The 11,646-nt window shown below is 28.3% G+C and overlaps 1 protein-coding gene across 2 annotated transcripts in view; it reads right to left on the bottom strand.

Annotated features, from left to right (window-relative positions):
* Window positions 1–11,646, bottom strand: part of RapGAP1 (Rap GTPase activating protein 1) — a gene marked incomplete at its 5' end in the record, with an annotated part of 482,599 nt that overhangs the window by 250,402 nt on the left and 220,551 nt on the right. For both annotated transcript variants that reach the window (XM_067049017.1, XM_014438469.3), the window contains 1 exon segment: window positions 8,912–9,001. In XM_067049017.1, coding sequence (XP_066905118.1) covers window positions 8,912–9,001 — 90 coding nt within the window.

The following is an 11,646-nucleotide window of genomic DNA, read 5'->3' as shown; positions in this document are numbered from 1 at the left end:
TAAAATGTATCTATTTGTTTGTTTTTGGTAAACTGATCTACTGCTGTGACTATAAATGATAGTCTGATCTCACATTGCCGTATAATAGTGAATTTGTTTAGAGGGTCACTGAAGAGGATCTAGGAGGGTGAATTCCGGAGAGCGAATTTGTTGATCGGGTGAATTAAAAAATTATGAAATGGTGAAATAGGAGGAGCAGAAATGGGAAAGAAAAAAGGAATGAATTGAAACATTTGTATTTGGTGTATAGACCGAAATTGATTGTAAAAGGAAACTGTAGGGAAAAAAAAAATTGTTTTCTTTATATCTTATTAAACCATGTAATTATATGTAATTTATATATGTCCGATTACGGATTGATAAGTATGCTGTGTGATATAGCAACCTGATGTATTTAGGCAGCATAGATGAATAAAGTATTTCTCTTTCTTGGTTTATAGAAGTAAATAACAATATATAATGAAAATATATTGTAATAATGCATAATAAAAATGGGTAAATATAATATTTGATATCTCTATACAAATTACTAATAGGTTTTCATAAATTTCCAACTCCAAATAAATCGAGTTGAAATTATTTTAATTCCTAATTTCTTTGAAAAATGGTGTTTACAAATTTCATACAAGGCCAAAAACAATTATGATTTTTTGTTCGCCTACTTTACTTGACGACTCATTAGGTTTTTATAATTGCTTGTGATCGTAGAATAATTTAATGGAATCAGTAATTTGTTTTTCTTATTGTTCACACAGAAACAAATCGATTGGTATTTAATCATAATTAAGCTACACTCCAAAAATGTTTAATTTTGTTCATAATTATTTTTCCCGGAGAAATTGGGTATTTCAGTAGCTTTAAATCTCCCCGCAATCCATGGTACAATAATTCAAAAAGTTTATTCTGGGCAAACATTCGAACCCAATAGTGCTATAAATAAAGGTCTGAAAAATTAACTAACGCTTCAATAAAATGTTTAAAGGTTTAAGTATTACAAGAATGGCTAAAGCCAGTACTGGGTAGTGATAAAAATAAAGGGGTCAATATAAACCATTGTCATTATATGTTGAATTCGTCATAAAATCAGTGATAAGTGGGTCGAATGCCTAAGGCAAACATTTATTTATAACTCTGAATTGAAATAATTAAGACGATTTTAAAGAACAAAAAAAGATGTAATAATTTTCTATTTCTCAGACATTTTTCAAGAATGGCCGTCAAACTATAACTTTGCCCTGACAGATTCCTATTTCTGTATCATCAAAACTCGCTGGCCATGTTCCAGACGGGAAGCGATTCTGGCAATATATGTTCAGCTCGAACCCATCAGCAGACACATACACCACTTTTGGCTGTACAACTCCGGAAGTTATTGAGTTATATCTTATTGCTATTATCTTAGTACTATGCAATATAAGAGACGGAAATATGCAGCTTGTAATGAGGTATTTCAGCTTCTTGGTAACAAGATGAAATTGTCTCGTTTTCATTCGGAGTTGACAAACAAGAGTCAAGGTGGATTTTTCCGACAAGTATCTACGGGATCATACCTGATGTTCAAGAACTAGAGATAAGAACTACCCTGGGAATGAGAACCGTGAAAAATGAGCAATTTAAAGCCCGGAATTGACTAAGTGGCCAATTTGGTAGTTCGACGAAAGTGGGTCATCGGAGACGATCTCTGGTTCTTCAGTTGAGAATAAGGCCTAACCTTTTTACCTTAAAATTTAATATACATTTTATGTTGATTTGCATTTTTTTAACATACTTTTTATAAAAATATTTAAAAATCGTAATAGTCCTTTATCTCATCCGTAGAGGATGAAATATATTAATTCTTCCTATTTTGAAACTGTTCACATATACCTAACTTATTGCTTCATCAATTCGAATTATAAAGTAATTTATGTCAAATTTAGCTTCAATTTGAGCTCTAATAGAACTCTTTGCGTTCTATAGCTTCAGAGATACAGTTTTTCAAAAACCAACACTTTCAGTTATTTAAGATATACTTTTGTATATCTTCAAATGATACTATCAAAATATAAAAAGTTTTTTGTTTCTGGCACCGATAAAATTTATTTTAAATTTTGATAGTTTTTTATAATATAGTTCCAATTTGGACAGAATTAAAAATTGTATTTTTATGCTTTTGATTTACTGCAAATATGTTATGAATGTAAAAAAAAAATTTTAAACAGAAGTAATATTGCATATTTCTTCAAATAAGTTGTGAAATAAGTTAGTAGAATTTTATTAGCAATTTTAACTAATTTGACTACAACAGGAAAGTAACAAGTAGAAATCCCACCTTTTCTGCCCTAGATGGCTTTAAACCCATGAAATGGCAACCAATGATAAGTACTCTAAGTACTCTTTGACTTAATGGATTTCATTTGAGTTCGCTACTTAGTAAGAGAGCACTGTTTTCTTGAGCAAGAGTTCTGCAAAGAGCTGAAACAGCACTAACACATTCATTCACTACTTGGATATTTAACAAAAAAAGAACTAAAGTTTATAAGGAAAAATTAAAGAATGATTTTTTTTTCTTTTTTAATTTGAATGTTTTTATTGAAGAGCAATAATACTATCTGCTCTAGTTAAAGGCAATGAGTATCTGTGGTTTTAACATTCATTCAAACAATATATATAAAAAAAGAAGAACAATAGAAAAAAAAAGAATAGTAAAATAAAATGAATTGTACAATGAAAAATAATAATACAATACAACTATGACTTGTGTAAACGAGAAAATTTATATAATAAAATAAAACTGGTTAAGTAATAACAAAATAATAAGAAAATTAAATTCAAGTAACAATAAAATAAATACACATTCACACCTATTTATAATATTTACATTCACCCTTGGAAACTCAGAGCTAAGCCTAGGCACCCCTGTGTGGAAGGCGAGCCAGTGCTCCAAGAGGTCCCAGTGCTTCTCTCCCAGCGTGTTAAGAGCATTTTGTAAAGATAATGAGTTAGATTTGTTTTTATATATGTCAAGGGCACAAAAATACACTTTATATTGTTAAAATGGGTATATAAAAGTTGTCATACCTTAAAATAATTAAATATTATAATGCAAAAAAAAATTTAGTGTGAAAAATAAAAAAAAATTGATTGTATCCAGGAATCAGTTGAATAATTATGTTTATAAAATAACTTAGATATGATGATATTTTTTTATGAAATACATTACATACCATCTCTATTCCTACTATTAGTTGATAATTAACAGTAAGTTCTGATTTTTTTCCCACCTAGGTCATCTTATGATATATTCATATTACATGTAAACCTCAATCTACATCTGATTTAAAAAAAAAGAAAGTAGGATCAGTGAATTTTTGTCAATATAAAAACAAAATAAAGGGAATTATTTTTATTTATTCTAACTACTAAACTTCACCCTGACCATGCGAGCCTTTCAGGAATAGAATACTCTGTATCAGCTATTTTCATTAAAAATCTAAATAATATTAGTTGAGATTAGGTTGTGCGCTGATTTAGCCAACATTGTTGAGGTGAATACTTGGCTATGGAGATAAAAAACTTATTCTTTAATTTTTATGTTGAAAAACATTTACTGATTCCAACAATAACCATCCTATACAAAACAATACAATGATAATGAAAAAAATATTTAAAAAAATTACGAGTACGTGCATATTGCATGTTGTCTTCAAGTTTTACCGAATTAAAGTCAAACAGATGGGTGTTTTAGAAAAAAAACTAACCAACTCATTATGTTTGTTTTTCAGTAGAATATTGCAGATTCTTATCAAAATAAACCACACCATTAAAAAGAAAATGGATAAATCATTAAAATAGCTATATTGCCAAGATATAGTATAAAAAAAAAAAATTAAAATTGTTTTGATTCTACACTATTCCCATATTTTAAGATCTGAAATAATAGGGACAATGCAATATTAAGTTTTTTGCAAATGTTTCTATGATAAAGTTGATGGTGTTATCAAGCAAATAAATGTGTCGGTTCTCAATTAAAATTTGTAAATAGAAATATTTTATTGGGGGAAGATAGTCTGGGTGGCGGTCAATAAAGGTATCAAAATAGCAAAAGAAAACTATTAATTGTTAACCAACGTTTTGCCCTACTTTGCAGGGCTTTGTCTGGGCTGATAAGAATGAAGTTTTGCTAGCAACTGATGAGTTACTATTTTGATACTTTTATTGACCGCCACCTGGACTATCTTCCTCCAATCTACTTCATACAGTGAACTATCTTCTTCCAATAGACATAGTTAATGTTTGTTTCCTTTTTAGTTTAGATTTATTTACAAAACATTACTAGGTGTGAATAATATTCATTTAATAGCTGAATCCATATAAACATTACTTGCTTCTTTTTTTTTTTGTAAATATCATTATCACATTATTTTTTTTTTCAATTTATGAACATTTGAAAATTTACCATAGAGAACCTTATAGTGTATTATTATTTTATTATTTCTATATGTTATATATAAACACATATGAGCAATGTCGAGGCATAATGATGTTTAATTTTTTATATGAGTTTTGTATTTTTCTTTTATTATACATTTGCTCCTTTTGCTCAATAGCCAACTATAAACAGATGATATTTAATGAATTATGCATTTAACTGAGGGTTAATAATATACTAGAAATAGACATACAAACTTATTGAGGATATTGCTGCGACAGTTAAGCCAAAAAATGCTAAGAAAGTACTAAAAACAACCATGGTCCAAAAACTTTAATAGTTTAATCTACACCTAAGGTAGGAGGTTTTAGTCCTACCTTGAAGCAAAAAAAATGTGAATATTGATGCACTTAGGTGCAAAGGTATGTAAGGAAGAAATTTTGAAAAACTGAGTTATTGTCAGCAGGCAATCAAGAAAACAACTCAACATATCTTTTCGTTTCAATAGGATTCATTTAACCTTCTACAACAATTAATGATGGATTTATCAAACTTTTATAAAATACATATTTCTAATAACAACCAATTTACAGAATCTTTTAAAAAGAAGAAACCTATCTATTGTACTTCGCAAACTCTTTATTTAATCATAGTACTCTAATAATATTATTCATAATTAAAATATTCAAGTATTTTTGATGATAAATATTTGGTAATTTAAATGGTTACAAGATTTTTGTAATTTAATAATTAGTTTAAGTAATAAAAAAAATAACTAAATAAAAGAACCAAAATATTATTCATAAAACTATTTCAGGTAGTTATCATTGTTCGATTATTGGACAAACAAAGCTGTAATAAAACACATAACAATCTTGGTCAAATCTATTTTGACTTTTTGGCCAAATACAGAATTCTGAATTACCTGTCTACAGTAAATAGGCAGTGAAAGATGTTTTTACTTTCTAAATGTTTCCATTGTATTTTAACTCTATTATACCCAAATTTCATAGTTTCATTATTACACTATAGTCACATTAATACAATAGAAGAAATAAAAATTACTTTTACAACCATACTCTAATGATAAATGATTGTTAAATTGTCATACCAAAAAGTAATACATTTCGCAACTCAATTCCAAAGCTTCCTGACATTTTTTATTAAGCAATATTTTAGTTGAATCATGAAGTTTGATATGAACAATTATTATCTATCGGTAATAACTCGGTGATAATAAGAGCATCAAACTTTTTACTTTCTGCAATGATGTTATTAAGAGGTTATTTAGTAACAACCCTGATTAAGCTTAATAAAAGTATATGTATGTAAAATATTGAAAAATATGAAAGAATTTCTCAATCTCATTTCAAGAACATATTGATGCCTTACTATACAATATTTCTAAGTACATTTCCATAAGCTTTGTGAAAAATACAATTAAAGGTCCTCTCTGTTAGGAAAATTAATTGAAAAGTTAATTTTCTGAAACGAGAATAAATTAGTGGAAGTGTATTTATCACCACGTTGAAGTATGCCAACAATATCATGATAATAATAATAATTTAAAGTGATTAAAATAATTAAATTAATACATACATTTTCAAAACAGTTTATTGGCCGCACCTATTTTTTTTTTTTAAGCATATATGAATCGTCTCTGTTATAATTATTTCAATTAAAAAAAATAACAATATTACTCTCAGTTTGTTGCAAAAATTCAATAATAAGTTTAAATTAAATACAACAATAATAATTTAACAATAAGTTTAAGTGAATAATCAAAATATATGCCGAACAGTACATTTAAACAAATTTAGAAACCAGCCCATTCAGATAATCTGTCACACGGTGGAAGTAAAAAATAAATAAAGAAGTAGAGGAAATGAATTTTTTTTTTTTTTTTACATTTACAGGGGTTTTTGGAGAACTTTTTAGGTATATTAAATAAAGGTTGGTGATTTTTGTTGTAATCAGAAATATGTATTGTTTGCTATTGCTAAATTATAAAACATGCAACAGTTTGTAAGTTACAAATATGAGTAACGAAGGTATCCAAAATCTTTCATAATGGAACAAGGTGATCCTTTATTTACTATAAATTTTTACTTGAATATAATTTTAAATTTGTATTATTCATTTTTAAATTACAGATCCTTAACACATGGAGAAAAACTAATAGTGAACTACCAGCAGAGACTGGTCATTCAATATCTCATGTTATGAAGGCTAGGAGCTTAAGGTGGGTGGGACATGTGGCTCGAGGCAAACCATCAGGATGCCTCTACACAATAATTAATGTCAGTATAGTTGGCAAGAGACCATTTGAGAGGCCAAAACCAGATGGGTAGACAGAATCAACAAAGATGAGAAAGAGTTGCATGCAGCAAACTAGAAAGCATTAGCCAAGATAGGTTTTATTATTTGAGCATTAAGTTACATGTTTTTTCTAAACTAAATTACTTCAACTAATATAACATAGAAATATAAGGAATAGCAATATATCAGATATTTCATTTTAGTAACATAATAATATTATAGTACTTGTTAAACACATTAATATTTTTAAAATAATAAAGTTATTTATTTATAATCTTTAAATTTCTTTCTTGAGACTGGCAAATTTTTTACTAAATAATTCAACAACACTATCCAAATTATAGTCTCAAAACATTTATTTCATTCACATGTCCAACGCCCCGGCCAACCCGGCCACCCTCAGGGACAATCCCAATTTACTCAGAGACATATCATTTAACCCTTTTAAAAAACTCCATACAGGCCATTCTGCCCAGGTCAAAATATTTACATCTAATATGTCAAAAATACAATAAACACCTAATAAGTCAAAAACATAAAAACCAGTCAAATTATTTCACTTTTACCACAATTTATACACTATATATTATATAATATAATATTTCACTTTTACCACAATTTATACACTACATATTATATAATATAATATAATATATAGTGTATAAATTGTGGTAAAAGTGAAATAATTTGACTGGTTTTTATGTTTTTGACTTATTAGGTGTTTATTGTATTTTTGACATATTAGATGTAAATATTTTGACCTGGGCAGAATGTGCCTGTATGGAGTTTTTTAAAAGGGTTAAATGATATGTCTCTGAGTAAATTGGGATTGTCCCTGAGGGTGGCCGGGTTGGCCGGGGCGTTGGACATGTGAATGAAATAAATGTTTTGAGACTATAATTTGGATAGTGTTGTTGAATTATTTAGTAAATAATAAAGTTACTTTAAAACTCGAGTTTTAAATAAGATAATTATACATAAAATATAATGCTTTCTAAACGAAATGAAAGTAAACTATAGTTACAACGTTTAAATATATAGGTATGATAAAAAATGACTTGTGCTGCTACCTAGCGTCAACTCATGAAAGTAACCTCTTACAAGTAGTTCAACTGTCCGTTCAGAGAGTGCGCTGCAATACCGATACAGCCGCCAAACGCTATAACGTTTGAATATTATTTTAATTACTTAAAAAAACAATTGAACTTATACATAATCGGTTGATTGCCAAGATAAAAATGAATTGATCCAGTATATGAAAATTTAATGCAGAATACTGGATATTATACTTTAATATTTCCTGAGAATTAGATAAATCAATGAATTACATTACAACCGTTAAAATAATATATAAACATCCTAAATAATTTACATTAATAAAATGTGGATTAATAAATATAAATAAATAAAAAAAATATGTTTTAATATATAACCTGGAAAACAAATCATTTTGAGGTTAAATTGTTTCTGAATTGAAAATAATTAAATATAAAAATGATATACACTACAAACATAAAATATTTATTTATTGAACTAAATAGAAAGATTGCAATGAACCAAAACACTTTTTTCTTTTTAACAAATGTAAATTTTTATTTATTTTCATCACATTTTAAAACAGTATATAATAATTGTTTTTACAAATATTTCTGAAGAAAAGAACTTTATATATATACCTTTCTTTCATATCAAAGAAACAACTCAGTAACAGTTAAATTCCTGAACATAAATGAGCCTTCATTGGAATATGAATTTTTCATTTACGAAAATTTCCCTTAGGACCTTCAAGGGTTTCACCGAAAGTAATTTTTGCTGGATTGCTTTACATTTTAAATTAAATACAAATATTAATTTAAAAAATCTTTTATTTTTTTTTTCAATCAATTGGATTAATAAAGAAATTAATAAATATTTTTTAACAATAGAATAGTATTTGAATTAAGCTGATATAAAATTGGCGTAGAATTTTACGTAATAATGTCTATTTATGTTACAACAGAGTTCTATGGGATTGATTAAACTAACTTCATAAATGATGAAACTATTTACAAGTATTTTAATTTAAATGAATTGATCATTTATCATGAGATTTAGTTAAGAGGAGAGTGCGTAAATATTTAGAAAAATATATGTAAGATACATAAATAGTTATCTATCTAAATATATACGGCAGACACAAACCTGTGAGAAGTATGCAGGTAACACACAGCGTTGGTCATCTAGTCGGCTCGACTGGACTCGTTCCAAAAGTTCGAATAGTTCTTGGGCGCTCTGGAAAAAATAAAAATACAGTTTTTGTTAACTATTAGTGGTAAAAATATTTTAGCTTAGAAAGATAATTTTTTAATATTAATAGCAATGTAACACAATATTTTATAAAATATTTGTCACCTCTAAGGACGTAGCAATCAGTCAAAATATTAGTTAGAAATATTTTTAATTTTGGAATGGGAGTGTTTAAGGCAGGATGGGTTTTATTTGTCCAATATGGACTAAATTAGTAAACACTTGTTTAATTTTAAAAAACAACTTTTTCTTTTTTATTAAAAAAAAAACAACGAAAATCAGCAAAACAAATTAACCGGTATTTTTAATGTTGATTTACTGAAGAATTTAATGCTCAACCATACGTTTACAAAACAGAACAGAATTAAAAAATAATTAAAATTAAACAAATATAAGAAAATGGCGCAATATACAATCCTTTAGTTCAGCCATTATTCAAATTTACGATCAGGTTCAATTTCTTCTTTCTCTTTTATTTTAAGATTTGAGATCTGATTCACTTCAAAAGTTCTGAGGCCTTATTCAGTCGTAGTCAGCTATTTTGCTCTAAAATTCTCTATTTATTATAAATATTTTCACACAATCTAACTGACAAGACTTGCGACTTGAGAGTTTCCTAGAATTTGAAAATGATTGTAGTTTATTAGTGCACATTTTTTTAGCTGTCCCGTTTATCAGTGAAGTCTAAGTCCAAATGGGTTCCAGTAAGTACTTGTACATTTGTTGTCTCAATTTTAGGGCGGACCGTCTGTGAAATAGAGTGTAAAGGAGTTTTAGGTTCTCTGCTTCACGTGAAGACCCTATGTCATCCTTCTTTCGAAAGTCAGTTCTTAGTTCACCAAGATGGAGTGAGAATGTTATGTGTTGGAATTATATTTATTTAGTTCGATTTTCTTAAGTTAAAATCGACCTGAATTTTTATAAACTAGTTTTGTAGGGTCATTCAGTGAGTCTAAGATTTGCCTAGAGTCCGTATGTCGAGTAAGAATACTCGATATACGGACTCTACGGACTAACCAGAAATAAACTATTACATAAATAATTTTTAAAACAAATTTTTTAACTTTTAATAAACAAAAACACGAGATAAAATAAACTAACATTGATCTTATCCTATAAAAAAAAATGTATATAATTTTTTAGCTGTTTTCGTTTTATATGCTTTACATAGTAATAAGATCCAACTAAATATTATTTTATAGAAATCCTATTCCAAATTTTTCGATTCTACTGATTAGAAAATCGACCGACTGCAAGTGAACCGTGATATTTGGAGAGTAAAATTCGTTCAGATGAGTCAGCTCTTTGATTCGACCAATTCATTCGCCCATCTTTAATATGGAGTACAGCTGACTCAATATTTTTTCATATCGCTGTTATGGGCTAGCTTCTATCAATTGTCTTGGGTAAATAAGAAACCATGAGGGTTTTTGTAGATTTAAATATATTGATTAAAAAAAAAAAAAAAAAGTAAGACAAATTACTTTGAATGATGATTAATATCGTGTTGTTGGAACAAAGTTTTTTCTTTCATCTTCTTTTTTTTTTCATTCAAGAATTTTTAACATCTTTTTTAAGGTTCGCATAGGATTTTTACTGCTCATAACACTGTAGAAATATCAATCTATTCAATCTAGTGAATACTCGAGATCGGGTGGAGCAAATATTAACCTGTCATCGGTACACTAGTTTATGCTCTATTTCCTCGACTTCCTCTATCTCCCTAATCTGGAACTATTAATCCGGAACAGGCTGAATTGCCCTGAGGAATTTATTGCTGTTAGAAGCTGCCTTAGAGGATACGGCTCAATAAAGGAGAGAACAAGTCCAACCATTTACGGCCTTCTAAACTGAGAAATGTCGTGAGAACTGCAACTAACAGATCGATTCGCGCCGATAAGAGTCACCTTAAGAGTTAAAGGGCCGTCGTCTGATCGGAATAAGAAATAAAAATAAAGCATGATAGAGGAAGATACGTATATCAGTCCATTAAATACAACGGGTCTAGGAAAATTGAGTTTTAAATCTATATCTCAGAGGTAAAAGACGAAAAAAAAAGTTGTATCAAATTACTGGAAGATTATTGATTGAACGTGTGTATAGATGAATGGAATATGGTCCGGGTGCGGTAAAAAAAAACTCAAATAGTAGATAATTATACTATTTTATTGAGCCTACGTTTCGCCCCACGTTGCAGGGCCTCGTCAGGGCTCTTTTGACGGCTCACAAAAATAAAGTTAAACTTAATCATCGCAATTTTTTATTACTTTAATAAAAAAAAATGCATGTATAGTTACTTTTCAAAATTGATGACTTTGCCGAGTAAATATAGGGGGAATTTAAAAAGGCTATTTCAAAACGTTAATTTTTCATTCGGAGGTCCATATTTTTAAAATTACCCATAACACAAAAAACCTAATAGCACATTATTTAAAGAAGAGCTATTTGCGTTCAATAGTTTCTGAGATATACTTTTTTTTCTAAAAAAAAAGCAACATTTTATAAAAATCAGCAGTTGGTTATTTTGGGAAATCTATATCTCAGGAATCTATGCATATATATACCTATATCTATATATGCCAAACCTGTCATTCCACATTATCAATAAAGCATATAATTGAAGAATGCCC

Source organism: Halyomorpha halys, unplaced genomic scaffold, assembly GCF_000696795.3.
Source record: "Halyomorpha halys isolate HHAL.00 unplaced genomic scaffold, Hhal_1.1 Scaffold58.1, whole genome shotgun sequence".
In the NCBI taxonomy this organism is placed as follows: Eukaryota; Metazoa; Arthropoda; class Insecta; order Hemiptera; family Pentatomidae; genus Halyomorpha; species Halyomorpha halys.
Note: the sequence above shows the minus strand (reverse complement) of the source record. Positions and strands in the feature narration are given on the sequence as shown.